At 40.1% G+C, this 16,468-nt stretch overlaps 1 protein-coding gene across 1 annotated transcript in view; it reads right to left on the minus strand.

Moving 5' to 3' along the window:
- PGR (progesterone receptor) overlaps nt 1–15,566 on the minus strand; it is an 82,413-nt gene extending 66,847 nt beyond the window's left edge. The window contains exons 1-2 of the mRNA XM_027849476.1: nt 12,423–15,566; nt 10,848–10,999 (exon numbers count right to left, since the gene is read on the minus strand). Coding sequence (XP_027705277.1) covers nt 10,848–10,999; nt 12,423–14,062 — 1,792 coding nt within the window. The 5' untranslated portion in view covers nt 14,063–15,566. The remainder of the gene's footprint in view (nt 1–10,847; nt 11,000–12,422) is intronic.
- Between the last annotated feature and the right edge of the window lie 902 nt (nt 15,567–16,468).

Here is a 16,468-nt window from a genome sequence, read left to right on the forward strand (position 1 = left end):
GAAATGACTGTTGAATGTGGATAGGATAGCTTTGGAGTTAGAAGATCTGGGTTCAAGTCCTTCATCTGACATTTAATGCCTATATGACCACTGACAACCTTATGCAACCCTCTAAGATTATAAGTTATGGATGCCTAGCTACGCTATTGGTAGGGAGTTTCCATACTTGGAATTCTACACACCAATAAAATAACAGAACTGTATAAAAAATTAACTGGAGGTTTTAGTTTGGTTTGGAATTTCTCCAAGGGATGTCTCTGTATTTAGTTTCCTATTTTAAAATATTCCTCACCTTTTGTAGTTACAGAGTAAGTACATTAATCTCATAGTCCACTAAGGTTCTACTCTAAAGCTTCATTTTGGTGTAGAAGTGACCCATGGCTCTTGAAGGCTATTCCAGTAAAGTGCAAGTGTTGGCAGGTTCAATTGAGTTAAAAAGATAGAAGTATGATAACAGCAACAAACTATTGGTTAAATGCAGAAAGGCTCATTCATCACTAGGTTGGCTGTAGGGTGATAAAACTTTGGCCTACAGACATTCAGAAAGACCAGCTACCAAGTCAGAGAACAGTTGTAAGTTTTCTTGATGAAGAGAATACCCTAAAATAGGAGAAAACATGAAGTATCAGCAGCAATCTTTCAGAAGCATGTTTATAGTTAGTTAAAGTCTATACAAAAACTTCAGAATGGCAGACATTGAATAATATTATCAATACATAAGTGTATCCATTCATTCAATCCATATTTATTACCTAAATTTGTGAGGAATTATGCTAGGCCTAAAGAAATTGTAATGCAGTGGAAAAAGCACTGGTGTTGGAGGTTGACTTCGATTTCCAGATCTGGCACTAATTTGATGTTGTTGTTCAGTCATTTCATTCATATCCAGCTCTTTGTGACTCCATTTGGGGTTTTCTTGGCAAAGATATTGGAGTGGTTTGCCATTTCCTTCTCTAGCTCGAAGTAAACAGGGTGAAGTGACTTGCCCAGGGTCACAAGCTAGTAAGCATCTGAGGCTGAATTTGAGCTCAGTTCTCCCTGACTCAGGTCTGGTGCTCTATGCACTGCGCCACCTACCTGCCCATAGCTGATACTAATTTCCAGCATGTTCCTGGGCAAGTAACTTTAACCTCCTTGTACCTCAATTCTATCACCTAAAAAACTGGAATGATGATACTGTACTATCTACCTCAACAATTGTGAGAGTAGTGCTTTGAAAACATGTTCTTTAAAATCTAATCCTGAATCACTAAAAGAAGAGTAATTAAAATTGCAGAGGCTATCAGAAACTAGCCTGAATCTCTAGATTTAGAGATATTACTCATGTATATTATAGAAACCATTTACTTTGAGACATAAATCTAAGCAGTGTTTCTGAAATATCTCAAGCTATTAGTAGTTCTTAAAATTTTTAACTTAAAAAAAACTGAGTAGAGTTATATCATAGTTAATATTCTGAATATACAATTTCATATATCTCTAATTACTTCATGTTCCTTAGTCTTAGCTCCCAAAGATACAAGAGATTCCTTGAGAGTTAAGAACAAGATATACATTTTTAAAAATCCTTCACAATACCTAGCACAGTGATATAATTTGAATTAAATTATTTTGAATTTGGCTCAACCGAATAACCTGAGAAATCCTTTCAAATTTGATTGTATCACAAAGAATTTTAAGTAGTTGACCATTTTCCCCCAGTATGTTTATAGGATCATAGATTTTGAGCTGAAAGAAAATTCTAATTAGGACCATAAGATCATGAAACTATCTGGAAAGAACTTTACAGGCCATCTGAGGTTAAGAGAAGATTAAGTTACTTGCCCATGGTCAACATGGTCACTAAATGTCAGAACTGAATTTGTAGGTATTCCAACTCTAAATTTTGGGTTTTTTTTACTGTACCAAGCAGATTACACAAAAGAGAAGTTATATTTTACACAAATCAATTATGAAAAATAACTGAGAATAAGATAAAAATTGGTGGTTTATAACTAAGGATCACTCTTGGCCTTTTTTGAGGGGGGAGCATAGGAAGAGAATTTATCTAATTACTATAAATAAAATATATACTATAAATTATATTAACCTCAGAAATTTATCAATTAATAAATTCTACATGTATTTATTAAATGTTATTTACTGAAAGACACATTAGTCATATTGACAATAAATATCACAACTGTTTTCTTTTACTATATATGATCTTCCACTGAGAAATGTTTAATTACTAAATATTACTAAAAATTGTGAAATGCTTTACATTTATTAACTTAAAACACTACCTACTTTATATTTTAATTTGAACACAAACACATTTCATGGATATTTATTAAGGGTTTGATTCTTTGTACTGTTGAGAAATATGAAGGAAAAATTTAAATTTCTCGATGATAAGAAAAGTACAATACTAACAAACTGTCAGCAATGGGAAGATGAGAGTCCTTAGAACATTTCAATAAAACACCCCACTTCTTCCAATTGATTCTTGTATGATGTGAATGAGAAATTCTTTACCATCCTGGTGGCACTCCTTTAGATGCCCTCCAGCTTTAAAAAAGTCATTCTTAAAATATGGCACCAAGAATTGGAGAAAATACTAACAGATACGAAGTGAAGGATAAAGTATAGGAGTACTAACCTCTGATTATTCCTGAACATTATGCCTCTCTTAATGAAACCTCATTTAAATAGTTGTCTTGGCTATCATATCATATTGCTGACTTATACTGAACTCGATGTTCAGTGAAATCTACAGACATTTTTCAGATGAACTTCTATTTACAATGCCCCACTGCCTCCCACCTGTCCTGTCCTTGTGAATTTTTCCCTCTGACTAGTTCTTTTTGGATCCTGTTTCCTCCACCAACATGGCACAGTGGAAAGAGTTGTTAGACCTGGCTCTTAGATCCTATCTTAGAAAGTTACCAGCTGTGTGACCCTAGGCAAGTCTCAATCTCTTTCAGCCTTAATTTTCCCATCTGTAAAATAAAGATAATAATAGCTGTAGTACTTACACATTGACTCTTTGTAAGGTTCAAATCAGATATTATTATTTCTCACTTCTTATCTTTATACTATCATTATTGTTATTAGTATCATTAGCTACTATTCTTCCTAACTTTATGTCAGCTGAAAACTTGATAAGTATATCACCTATGCCTTATCCAAAGTATCAATGGAAATGTTAAACAATATAGGACCCACCACAATTCCCTGAAGTGCTCCACTGGCCTCCTTTCAGGCTGACAGCAAACCATTAATGACTACATTTTGGGTATAACCACTCAATAAGTTTTGAAAACACTGAATTATACTATTGTCTAGCCTACATCTCTTCATCTTTCCAAGAATAACATGAATGACTGCCAAATACTTGCTAAAATAGAAGCTAACCATGTCTACTGCATTCCCCTGACCTATCAATCTAACATCCTTGACAAAAAAGTTAATGAGGTTTGCTGACGTGACATGTTCTTTATGAATCCATGCTGGCTCTTTATGATTACCTTTTCCTTTTCTAAATGTCAACTAACCATCTCTCTAATGATGTTCTAGAATTTGACTAGGAATCAATTGAAGTCAAGCTCATTGATGTATAGCTGGCAGAATCCTTTCCCTACCCCTACCCCTCTGCTTTTGTTTTAATCAGGACATCTACCCAGTTATGTGGCATTCCTCCTACTCTCTAGGAGCTTTCAAAGACAACTAACAAGAATTAAGCAATCACATCTGTTAGTCCTTTCAGTCTGCAAGGACAGAGCTGATTTGCAATGGGTAACTTGAACAAATCAAGAGCATCTAAATGCTCTCTTACCATCTTATTCAGAACTGGTGTATTAATTTTCTATTAGTTAAGTGTGTTTTGTCTTTCCAATTCAAACACCACTAACCTTGACAAAAAAAAAAACAGAACCATATTAAGAATTGAGGACAGTATTGTCTTAAGTGTTATTATTCTACTGCTAGACAATATAGGAAACAAAACTCTCAACTCTTTTTTTTGTCCTTTACTTTCTTCATCAGTCTCAGTTTTATAAATCCATACTATACTTTTGCATTAATCTTCTGTTACTTGCCTTTATGTGGAAGACTGGATATCTGTCACTGACAGAATCAGAGAAATTACAAAGAATGAGAAGTTTAGAAAGAAAGATGATAAACTCAGTTTTAGACATGTTAAATTTGAGATATCTGAAGGGACATCTAAGTGAAGCCTTGTGAACAATGTGGATATGTTGAGTTAAGAAGTGAGATTAGGACTAAAGATTTGGGAATTATTTAATTATAGTAGTTGAAACCGTGGGAGTTATGAGATTGCCAAGGGAAAGAGAATAAAGAAGTGTAAGAATAAATGAAAGGGACAGAGTAAGGACTGTCACAGAGGTAAGAGTTCTTGGCAATGTAATCAAGGCAATGTAATTATTCTGAATCCAAGAAAGAAGAAAGGATATGGTAGCAGAGATTGTTCAGTAGAACAATAGGCTACAGGAAGGTCAAGGAAGATGAGGACAAAAAAAGGTCATTGGGTTTAGTTTTATGACCTTGAAAGCAGTTTCAGAAGTGTTAGACAGAAGTCAGATTTCAAGAGATTGTGAAGAATATAGGTGTCAAGAAAGTGAAGGTATTGGGCACAGAAAATTTTTCAAGAAGTTTTGCAGTGGAAAGGAAAGAGGACAATATATAGAGGGAGGTACAATGTTCAAGGGTATTATTTTTAAAGTTAAAACAAAGGTTTGTTTTTTTTTAGTATAGGGTAGATTCGAGGATATTTGTAGGTAGATGAGAAGCTGGTGGAGAGTGAAAGATTGAAGATAAAAAGAGGAAATGATTGTTAGAACAAGATCCTGGAGGAGAGAGAAGGGAAACCAATCAAGGGCACAATTAAAGGGATTAGCCTTGGTGAAGAACAGACGCACTTCTTTTGTGATCAATAGGAAGAAGGAAAAATTAGTTGGTGATGCTGGATTTTGTGGGAAAGAGGAGTGGAGTTGAGGGGACTCATGTTGGATAAACTTGATCTTATACCAGCACCTTCAAGTCAAGTCAAAGAGCATCTATTAAGTGCCTACTGTGTGCCCGGTACTGTGCTAACTACTGGGAATATAAAGAAAGGCAAAAAACAGTCCCTGCTCTCAAGGAGCTCAAGGTCTAATAATAACAATGTTCAACCACCATAAGACTCTACCTCCTCTTCTTTGGGAGCAAGCAACTAAGGGGACCCCATTTGAGAGAAAAATCTGTAAAGGTATCTTAGCAAGATTGGTGTGGCATCTTAGTCTACAATTTTCTCCTTACTTTGTACTACTTTTAAGGCAGGAAAATTCTAACTTTTGCTTCTCTAAATTCCATGATCCATAAAGGCTATCTGCCTATACCAAATCTCCATTCACCTATTATCTCTCCCTTTACTTTTATCCCTATTGCTAGCTCCTTCAGTCCTACCTCTAACAAGTCTCTATACTTTTCTATCCTGTTTATCAGTATGCTCTCTGAAACCACTTCTCTACTTTAACAAATTCCCCCTTGTTACCTTAGATACTTTTCTCTCACCCTGCTTCTATTTTCAGGTGATTACTGAATTCACCTCTCATCTAATCACTATATATCCCTTGGCTCACCTTCAAATAAATACTGGCTATTCCTCTCATTCTCCCTAAAACATATATGGCCAATATTGAGATTTTGAGTATTTCTTGCTCCTTGATATTTCCAAACTCTTACTGTACCACACTTATCCACTAAGAAAATTTTCTTTGAATTTTATTTCATTTGAATGTATCATCCTGTCTATATCCTTATAGCCATCATCTATTGGCTTCCAGTTCACTTTCCTACCTTCCACACAGTAACGGTTCACAGTCCTTTTCTCTACTCCAAATTCTGTTCTCATTCATGATGACTTCGTGATTGGCATTGTTGAATATTTGAAGTTCGTCCTGAAGTTCACCCTGAACTCCTATGAGCTCTATTTCTGGTCCCCTCAGTTACCCACCTAAGTGGTCTTACATCTGAGTCCTCGGGATAATCTGATATTGTTCCATCTACCAGAACAATCACAGAATCACAGAATGTCACAGTTAGAAGTGACCTCACTCGTTATCTAGTACCTTAATCCTTACTTTTAACTTTAATCCAAATGCTTAAAGAATTTCCTCAACACAACTGACAAATGGTCATCCAGCTTTTACTTGAAGACCTCCAGTGCAAGGGAATCCATTATTTTCCAAGGAAGTTTATTCCACTTTTGGACAACTCTAATAATACAGATAGAGTATGGAACCTAAAGTTAGGAAGACTCATTTTCATGATTTTCAATCTTGCCTCATACACTCAGACTCTGGACAAGTCACTTAACCCTGTTTGCCTTAGTTCCTCATCTGTAAAATGAGCTAGAGAAGGAAATTGCAAATCACTCCAGCATCTTTGCCAAAAAAACTCCAAAATGGGATCCTGAAGAGTTGGACATGATGGAAAATGGCTTAACAAAAATTATACAGATGTTATTTACTACATCAAGTCTGAATTTGCCCTCTTGGCTATCTTGAATCATGAAACTGAAATCTATTCATTCACAGACAGAATGTCCTTATCTCTGACTAATTTATCTTAAACCTTTTTTGGTCTTCACTAAAAAACTATGATACTTCAATTCTTTGCTGTTTTCCTAGTTCATAACTCCTGCTCTATCTTTAATTTCATTCTTTCACAACATTCACCTAATACAGATTAAGCAGGTTAAGTTACTGTCCTCTACTCTCAGGGCCCTCTTTTTTGTTAGTCCTTCCCTTTTCATGCTCTGACAACCTTCAACAATGTGTGCCACCCCTTGCATTCACCTTTTCTGTCCCTATTCTGAAGCCATTGAACATTGTTGAAGGAAGTTATAAAATCATGTGACCCAGAGCCACTGAAATTTTTCGTGTTACATTTAAATCTTTTTATACTTTTTTTGACTCCTTATCTCAAGCTCAACCAATATTTTCCTTCAAGGAAAATACCTCTACCTGATACCTCTAGTTAATGCTTTTATCCTCTTCAAATTACTCTACATTATTGATGTATCTATGTATATACTATCTTCTCCCACTCATAACCCCTAGAAAATAAACTCCTTGGGGTCAGAAATTTTATTTTGTTTGTATCTCCACAGAGAACACTATGGAATAGAGGGATAGATTGCTAAGCTTGAAGACAGGAAGACAAAGGGTCAAATGGACAAATCACTTAACCTCTATGTGTAACTTCCTAGGAATTCTCTACTAAATAATAGCCTGGTTGAATCAGGGCTGTTCCTACACTATGTCTCTATATTCTGATGAAATCAAAGATATTTTGTCTATTTCCCCAGTACCTAGCACAGAGTGCCTTACACAAAGACAGAACTTAATAAATTTTTAATTGAATTGAATCAAAGTCTAATTCCAGCCTGTCTCTTCCTCTCTTCTCAAATCATGACTTTGCATCCTTCTTTCCTGAGAAAACTGAGGTTATCCACTGTAAGCTTCCCATCATTCCTTCTTCAAAACTTATTTCATGGTCTCTACTGCCTTGGCTCTGGCTCTGTCCCTCATGCCTGGAATGCTTGCCTACTTCATCACTGCTTTTTATTACTCTTGGCTGCCTTCGGGACTCAGCTCAAACACTACCTTCTGTAGCAGATCTTTCCTGGTTCTCTCCAGCTGCTACTACCTTTACTCCACCAAATTTATTTTCTTTCTGTTTTGTATGCATCTTCACAGGTCATCTCCCCATTAGAATATAAATTCCTTGAGGACAAGGACTATTGTTTTGTTTCGTTTTGCTCTGTATCCCCAGGATTAGCAGTGTCTGGAATATGGAAATAATTTAATAAATGCTTGTTGATTAACCGATTCTACTGGTTCAATTATTATCTCTATGCAGATGACTCCTAAATCTCTATATCCAGTACTCATCTTTCTCTTAAATTTCAGTTCTGCACATTCAACTTCCTGTTCAATGTTTGCAACTGAATATCTCAATGAAATCTCAAATTAACATGTGTCTCATCCTCTCTCCCTCCAATCTAACTTCTTTTTCATCTTCCCTTCTTTTGTTTTGTGGTACCACCAAACTCCCATTCATTTATTAGTGTATACATCCATTCAACAAGCATTTATTAAGCATCTATTATGGGCCAGGTAGTAGGACAAGTCACCCAAGTTCAAACTCCAATTATCCTTGACACTTCTCTCATGTTTATCCCTCACATACACTGCCATATCCTTCTAATTATGCCTCAGAACCCTCAGAACTCCACTTCCAATGTCACCACCCTGATTATATCTTAGGCCCTTATCACATCTTGCTTGGACTACTATAATAGCCTCTTAACTGGTCTCCTTCCCTCCAATTGCTGCCTTCTATCTAGGAAAGTTTGCTTGTTTCTTTTTTTCATATTGTTATCAAGGATACCCTTGATACATGTATAGGGCACTCACTCAAAGGTTAGTCTTTATCTTTCATGTATTCCCAACATGATCTTTCTACTCTAGCCAGAGTAATTCCCTTCATAGTCCCTTGAACACATGTGGCTCAGTCTACCACTTTTGCTCATGATATGCCTAACCTCAAAAACCATCTTCTATTCTTTGTTTTTTTTCTATCTAAATTCTGACTATTTCTCAATGCAATTTCCATGAGATTCTGTACCACATAATTATTAAATGTTTCACATATAGATGTTTTCATAGGATCACAGATGATCTCTAAGGTCTATTCCTATTACAGATCTATGATCTTTCTGTTGTACATCTATGACCTTAAGATTCATAAGAGATTGGCAGCCATTGAAGGTTTTCGAACAGGGGAATCATTTGATCAAAGTTGTGCAATGGGAAAATTAACCTGACATTGTACATGAAATGTATTATGGGGGAAAGACTAGAGGTGGATTAAGCAGTATGGATTTATTGTGGATTTAGTCAATATAATTTTATGACATTCTTTAACAACATATGGATGCTGAAAATGGGAATAGAGAAAGTGGGATATAACCCAAGATTAGGGTGACTGATCTGATTAAGTTTAGGAGTGAGCAAAAGCAAGAGTATAGGTGTATAAATAATAGAACAAGAAGGTTTAAAAAATGACAGAAAAGGAAGTGAAAGACAAGGAAAGCAGGAATTAAAAAGAAGATGAATAAAAATATACAGGTGATACCTAAATTAACATTAATTAAAAATGATACTTCAAACTTCTCAGTACCCTCACTTCTCAATAAGCATCCTCTTCCACTAATGATTATTTTACAAAGGGGGAGCAAGCACCTCCAGACACTTTACTAATTTGAGACTTTTATTCAAAAAGGAAGTTCAGGAAAATATTGCTAAAATTCCAAGAGAATCTAATCTATAAATGCACTTTTAAAAGTTGGGAAATAATGGTAAATTAGCATAAGTGAATAGGTTCTCAGACAAATATTTCTTTGTTAAATTTTGATAAATATTATTAATGTGGAATATCAGTTGAAGGGCTTTCTAGTACTTAGTTGCTGTTATTTTCAAAGGTGTGTTCTTATAATTGCAGAAATACATCACAGCTTAGAATTATATAATTAAACATTTTCAAAAAAATTGGTTAAATATTACATGAATATTGATAAATATTTCTCAGTTCTACACAATTTCAAATATTCAATTCTTATTTGGCATTCAAGGTGTACTTTTTGATTAAATTAATTTTTAAAAGTCACTAGACCTCTGGGAAGAAAAATGTTTCAAACCCATTTGAAAGCATCAAGAAGCTGTCATATTCTACTTCCCTCTTTTCATGAAGTCTTTAGACCTGAGATTCCTGTGTTCAAGAAAAAAGGAGGGCCCTGAGATCAGAAAGCAATGGAGCAGAACTCTCAGGGATCAAATATAACTCTCTTGCTTTATCTGACTTAGAGTCACTTCACTCCTTCATGGAGATTCCAAGATTGGGTATGAGCTGATAAAAAAAAAAGGTTTTATTGCTGTAGATGTTAGCTGCAAAAAAATTCTAATATTTAAATATAAAGGTATTTGGCTGTCTAGAGTACAAGTACAAAGTGAACTTAAAATGGTTTCTCTAAAAGTCTATTTGAGAATTTTATGGTATACTCCCAAATATTAACTAGTTTAATGAACTTGAAGAGTTTTTTTTAAAATTTCAAGTCCACCACTACAAAATAAATAGCATATGTTATTCATAGGAAAACAATTCTATAAATGATATTTCTTCACAAGGCATCTAAATTTGTATTAATTTGAATATGCCTAAAATCATAGCAAAAGAAAGTACCCTATATAACACCTGCATTTTAAAAAGGAAACAATTTTCAAGGAGTTCAAACATACTATCTTATTGTGCAAATGTCACTGAAAAGGACAGTACGTTATATAGTGAAAAAGCAAACTATAAAATAATTGATGAAGCCCGCCTTAGCGATTAATATTTTATCTTATTTTAAAATATTGCATACCATAGCATACCATTAGCTTATTTAATTTTTTTCTATCCGTCAGAAATTTAATTTTAAAAATTTAACAGGAAAAATATGATGAATTAAAGATGTTTTCTTTGAATTACTAAAATTAAATTTTAATTAGTAATAATTCTACCAGCACAATAATGCCTGGTATACAATATTCAAAGCATCAGTTAAGTAGCCTGAAAGGTACATAATTTTTACTAAGTTCTATTTTTAAGTGATAAAGACTAAATGTCTAAGAGGTAAAAAAAATATTTTAAACTAGATTTTATCTTCTTAGACGCAAGAGGCAAGTATATAACCAGAAATTTGAAATGAATAGATTGGCTCCATTTGCAGTAGTATAATAACTAAATGTAAACAATCCTACCTTCCATTGCCCTTTTAAAGAAGACCTTACAGCTTCCACAGGTAAGGACTCCATAGTGACAACCAGAAGCTTCATCCCCACAGATTAAACAAATCTTCTGAGGTAATGATTCGAAACCATATTGAGGACTCTGGCTGGCTTCTGTATCTGGCCTTTGAATTAAATAAAAAGTATGATGATATTTTCAATATTCAACAATAAACTCTTTTAAAACCATGAATTTAGTGTTAATTTTTAAAAACAGAACAAAAGTTTGATGATTCCAAATCAAAATTTAACTAATTTAAAATGTACTGATGAAGAGTTTCAAATTTCCTTGTCTTTATCAACTTCATAAATAAGTCTATTCATTTGTAACATTCTTCATAGGCACAAACTTATTAGCCAGACTCAGTAGCACCCAGTTAGGTCAAAAAATTAGTAAAGATATGATGCCAGGGAAAGGCAATGTCCATAGCAGAAATGAATTATTTCCTCTAAACTCTGAAGTTAAAAGCTGTCAACTGAAATGCTGGCCTGCTTTTTTTTTTTTTTTTTAATGAGGGGTAAAATACTTTTCAATCATCCCCTCCGGTCTAAATTAAGAATTCCTTGAAATGTGCGCTTTCCTTTACCCCTGGAGCAACTAGATGTTTACCTATAGAATACTTAAAGGAAAAGACAAATAGATTTTACTATGTACACACCTGCACCTGTCTAAGCAACCGACTGATAAAAATACAAAAAAAGGTATCGCTTTTAATCAAGCCCAGCTTGATTTGAGAATTGAGAATCTTTGTGGTTTTGTTTGACAAGTATAAATAAGCTACTAGTTGTCACTTCTGAGGCAGCATAAGGGTATAGCAGTGCATTAACTGCCATGCAAAATGCTCGATACAAAGTTTTATCTTCAAGAAAGGTAATTTTATATTTTTAGGATCCGTTGGAAAACTAAGTGCTCTTTTAGCATAAGTTTGTTGTGCTTTCGTTTCTTCTGGTGTGCTGCTCTTCGCGCCACGCTATCTTGATTCTAAGTGGAAACTGAAAATTCCGAAGTTTAAAACAACAACGAAAACGACAGCCCTCGCCATTTCTCTTCTTTCCTTCAAATCACTCTAGCCGCTTCCGCCCTTTGCCACTCAGATTTGACCCAGCGAGACTGACGCCGCACTTTTTTCGAAGGGCGGTGGGGCCCGCAGGATCTAGCTGAGCTCCAAAGTTTTACCAAGGGCTTTCGGGACCCCCAGGTACCCTCAGCGCCTTCCTCGAGGCTAACCTCGAAACGCCAGATGGGGAAGAAGGGAAGGTGGGAAGGAGAAAGAAGGAAGAAAAATGTAATCTCTTCCCTCCCTCTCCCAGGCCCATCCTCCAGAACAGCTCCTACACCCTCACTTGCAATGAGGTGCGAGGCGCAACCGTTACGACCGTTATCTTCTCCGAACGTTCTATGTGGAATCACAGAATGCCAGCCTCATCCTCCTAACACCCCCCCATTCCCCTCCACTTTTTTCCCCTCCCCCTCGGGGACCCGGATTCTGGGCCGTTACGGCAGGCAGGCTCCCAGCCCCCCGCCTGCACCTCCTCTGCCCCACTCACCTCAGGTAGTTCAGATAGGAGGGGTAGACCTGCGGCAAGCCCTCCTTCAGAACGGCCGCTTGGTAGCCCAGCTGCGGGAGCCCGTTCAGCCCGAGCGGCTGGTAGAGTGCTGAGGCCCCGCCGGCGGCGGCCGAGGCCGAGGTGGAGGGCAGGCTGTCCCGCGGCAGGAGGCAGCCGGCTCCGCTTGGCCCTTTGCAGTGCAGCGGCCCGAAGGGGCCGGGCTGAGGCGGCGCCGACTCGGCTTTGTAAAGGATGCACTCGAGGGTGGAGAGCGAGGCTGCGGCGGCGGCGGGCGCGGAGGAGGACGACGACGACGAGGAGGAGGACGAGGAAGAAGCGTTGGCTGGGGCTGCAGACAAGTCCCCTGGTCTTGACGAAGGCGCCCGGGGCGGGGGAGGAGGCGGCGGCAGCTGGGGTCCCTGGGCGAAGTCGGGGCCGACGGCCGGGTTGGGGCCGGGCACCAGGTAAGAGCGCGGGGAGGGGGCTGCACCGTCCCCACCTTCCTCCTCCTTGATCTTCAGCGTCGGCGGCTGGAAGTCTCCGTACAGTGGGTAAGTGTCTTCCTTGGGCTCGGCGTCCGTCTGGAAGGCGCAGTCGGGGAAGTCGCTGCCTGCTCCCGGGATGGACGAGGAAGCGGGCGAGTCCCGGGGCTGCGTGAAGGCTCCGGAGCCGCCCTCGTAGCCTTCCACCTCCAGCAGGTGCCGGGTGCGGGCCGCCAGGAAGGCTGGGTTGATTGGCAGGATGGGCAGGTGGATGAAGTCCATCAGCGAGGTGGCCAGCGGGGAGCGACCCGGGGCCGTCAACTGGTCCTGCTCGGCCGCAGGGCCGGCCCTGGGCCCTGAGAAGCGGGGATCGTCCTTAGGCACCGGGGGGACACCTCCCGCGGAAGGCAGGGTCGGGGCCGTAGCCACCGCCGCCCCGACGCCGCCGCCTGCTAAGGTCCTGGATCTGCCCTTGGGGAGGTGCCCCGCCGAGCTCTCGGGCCCATCCTCGGCCCGCGGCAGCGGCAGCTTAGCTGCTGCCTCAGGCCACTGGGGGCTGGCAGCCAGCAGCGGCCGGGACGGAGGCGGTTCCCCTGGAGGGACCTTGTGCGAGGCAGCAGCACCAGAGACTTCTCCCTCCTTGACCGGCAGCCGGTTCATGAGCCGCGGCAGCGCCCCCTGGGATGAGGTGGCTGCCCCAGGGTCTTCAGGGAGCTCGGTGCCAAAGAGGCACCAGGGGGTGGCGACGCAGGCGGGGGGGCTGGCGTGACCGTGTCCTGGCCCCGGGGGCGCCAGCAGCGTGTCCAGGACACTGTCCAGCAGCCCGCTGTCCTTATCTGGGGGTCGGACGCTGCCAGTTCTTCCTCCTCCACCTGATCCTGCTCCTACTACGGGATATGCGCCGTCCACCTCGGGCAGCGCCTGCTCGCCATCCCCCTTCCCGTCCGGCGGCTCCTCTTCGTCGCTGCTTCTGGTGAAGAGCAATCCATCCAGGGAGATGGGGAGCGCCGTAACCACCGCAGAGGTTTCCGAGTTCTGGACGGATTGGAAAGGGTCGGAGTCCGGGTGACCCAAAAGGGGGGATTCAACCTCGGAGGGGGAAGGTGCACCATCCACCACGTGGGGAGTCCGGGGATCCTTTGCCTTCAGCTCTGTCATGACGACCCGGACACCCCCTCCTCTCCTCCGCCCTCGTCCTCAGGGAGGAGGGAATAGAAAGGAGAAGGGGGGGAGAGATGTCCAAAAGGAAGGGGAGAGGAAAAAAAAGTTCACTTTGGCTAAGCCCAGGGGATGGTCAGTTTTCTAGGCTTAAAAAAGGCGGAAGCTTGTCACTCTTAACACTGATCCTCCATCCTCTGGGAAGGGGTGGAGGCTGGCTGTTTTTCCCAGGTTTGTAGATTGGGGGGGGAGTTAAAGGGAGGACGAGAGAGTAATTGTGGGGATATCTTTTTGTTAACGTGGTTCCAGCGGAGAGAACTCAGGCTGCTCCTCTTTTTGCCAGTAGGAATTCTGGCGCAATTGGTCGACTCACAACTCTACCACTGAGACTGGGCAAATCGTTAGACTCTCTGGGATGTCTCCCTTCCTCGGCTGCAAAGCCCATCCAAACCCAAGCCACTGAACCTAAGACAGAACTCCGTTTTTCTCCCAGCTTCGTTTTGTACATCAAGTCCTGGTGCGAGTCAAAACTGGCTGCAGCAGGATAGCCCAAGGACTTAAAGAAATATTCGCCTCCACCCCCTCAGTGTCTTCTAGGTGCTCCTTTTTTTCCGGTCCCTCTGAATTAAGAGCAGAAGAGACTTTCCAGCTTTAAACTCCGAGGAGCCCCAGTCTTTTCAGCTACTGCATATCGTCCAAACACTTAGGGTGAATAGTAGCAGGAGCTTCACTGAATTGTGTTCGCTGCTCCTTAGTTGAAATCCCTCTCAACAGTACAGAGTGACTGGAGTATGTGCTGCCCCACACTGAAGTCCTCTCACACGGGGTAGAAAGAAGCTGGAATCCTATCAACCTGGAGTAGCTCCAGTCTTCCGATCGGTTTCAACCACCGGTCTCACTCTGTCTGGCCCCGCCTAAGGCCCTTCCCCCCGGCCAATTATGGGAGAGCTCACTGTCTCTCCATTCGTACCCAGACATCTCACAGAGCCTGAGAAACGAGGTATTATCTTCACCCAGAGGAGTCGGATGAGCAAGTAACAATGTGTAAAAGATAGAATCTTTACAGATATCTGGTCCGATGTGCTGACAAATAATTTCCCTTTTCCTTAAAAATCATAACAAGGATACTGTCAGATGTTGCAACAACTTCTCTTGAATCTCAGAAATTATACCACTATGACATAGACACAAATATTTGCAAGTTATAGAGTAATATATTAGGAATTTACAGTACTGGACAGAAAACTCTGCTTAGGGTTCTTAATTGAGGGCTCTTTGTCTTAAAATTTAAAATTTCCTTCCCCACCCACACTAAAGTTTTTATAAAGCTGGACCATTTCCAGATCTCCTTTATCTGGAGCAGCATGGTATCCTCTCCCTAATGCTCATTCTCTGTGCAAGGGGAGAAGAGGAAAAGGAAGTGGCAGTGGAATTTGGAAGTGGAAGCTAAATAATGTTATCTTCTCTTTTAGCCCTATTTCCTCATTTGTAATATTGGGAGTATAACACAAACTATTGATATCAAAAGGGAATTGTAGGGAAATTGTGTTGTTAACTATAAAGCAATGTATATGTAAAGAATCCTTTTTGTCATCCTAATTTTGCACAAGAAGTTTAAATTCTAGTTGTCATGCTTCTGTTTTTTCTGTCCTTAATACATTCCAAAATTTCAGTCTGTACTTTCAAGAAATTTTGTCTTTATGTCCAATCTTTGCTTTGCCATGCTAGTCATCCTGGGCTTTTCCCTTTGCCATGCCCCACAAATCCACTCAGCTTTCAAGTTTTATTCCCTCCACCTCTACAATCTACTTTTCATCTTCAGTTTTGCTCCACTCACATACCTTTTAGTTGAAGCCCTTATCAATCTTTTGACTGGATTGTGTCCAATCAGCTTCCAAATTGGACTCCCAACCTTTGATCTCTCCTCTCTCTCAATCCTTCTTCCATGCAGCTGCTCAGTTGACTTCAGTACAGATCTGACTATGTCACTCTCCAGTTATTGCCTCTCCCCTCTAGGATAAAATATAAACTATTGTTTGGCTTTTAAAGATCCCGGTGATCTGGATGCAGCCTTCCTTTCCAGACTACTTGGTACTGGCTAAGAAATAGAGTGGTAGATCAGTGGAATAGGTTAGGTACGCAAGATACAGTAGTCAATTACTGTAGTAATCTACTCTTTGATAAACCCAAAGACCCCAGCTTCTGGGATAAGAACTCACTATTTGACAAAAACTGCTGGGAAAACTGGAAAAGAGTATGGCAAAAACTAGGCATAGACCAAGATCTCACACCCTATACCAAGATAAGGTTGCAATGGGTACATGATTTAGACATAAGGGATGATACCATAAGCAAAGTAGGAGAGCAAGGAATAGTTTACCTGTCAGATCTATGGAGAAGGGAAGA

The sequence above is a fragment of the Vombatus ursinus genome, unplaced genomic scaffold, assembly GCF_900497805.2.
Source record: "Vombatus ursinus unplaced genomic scaffold, bare-nosed wombat genome assembly UNPS02007612.1, whole genome shotgun sequence".
NCBI lineage: Eukaryota > Metazoa > Chordata > Mammalia > Diprotodontia > Vombatidae > Vombatus > Vombatus ursinus.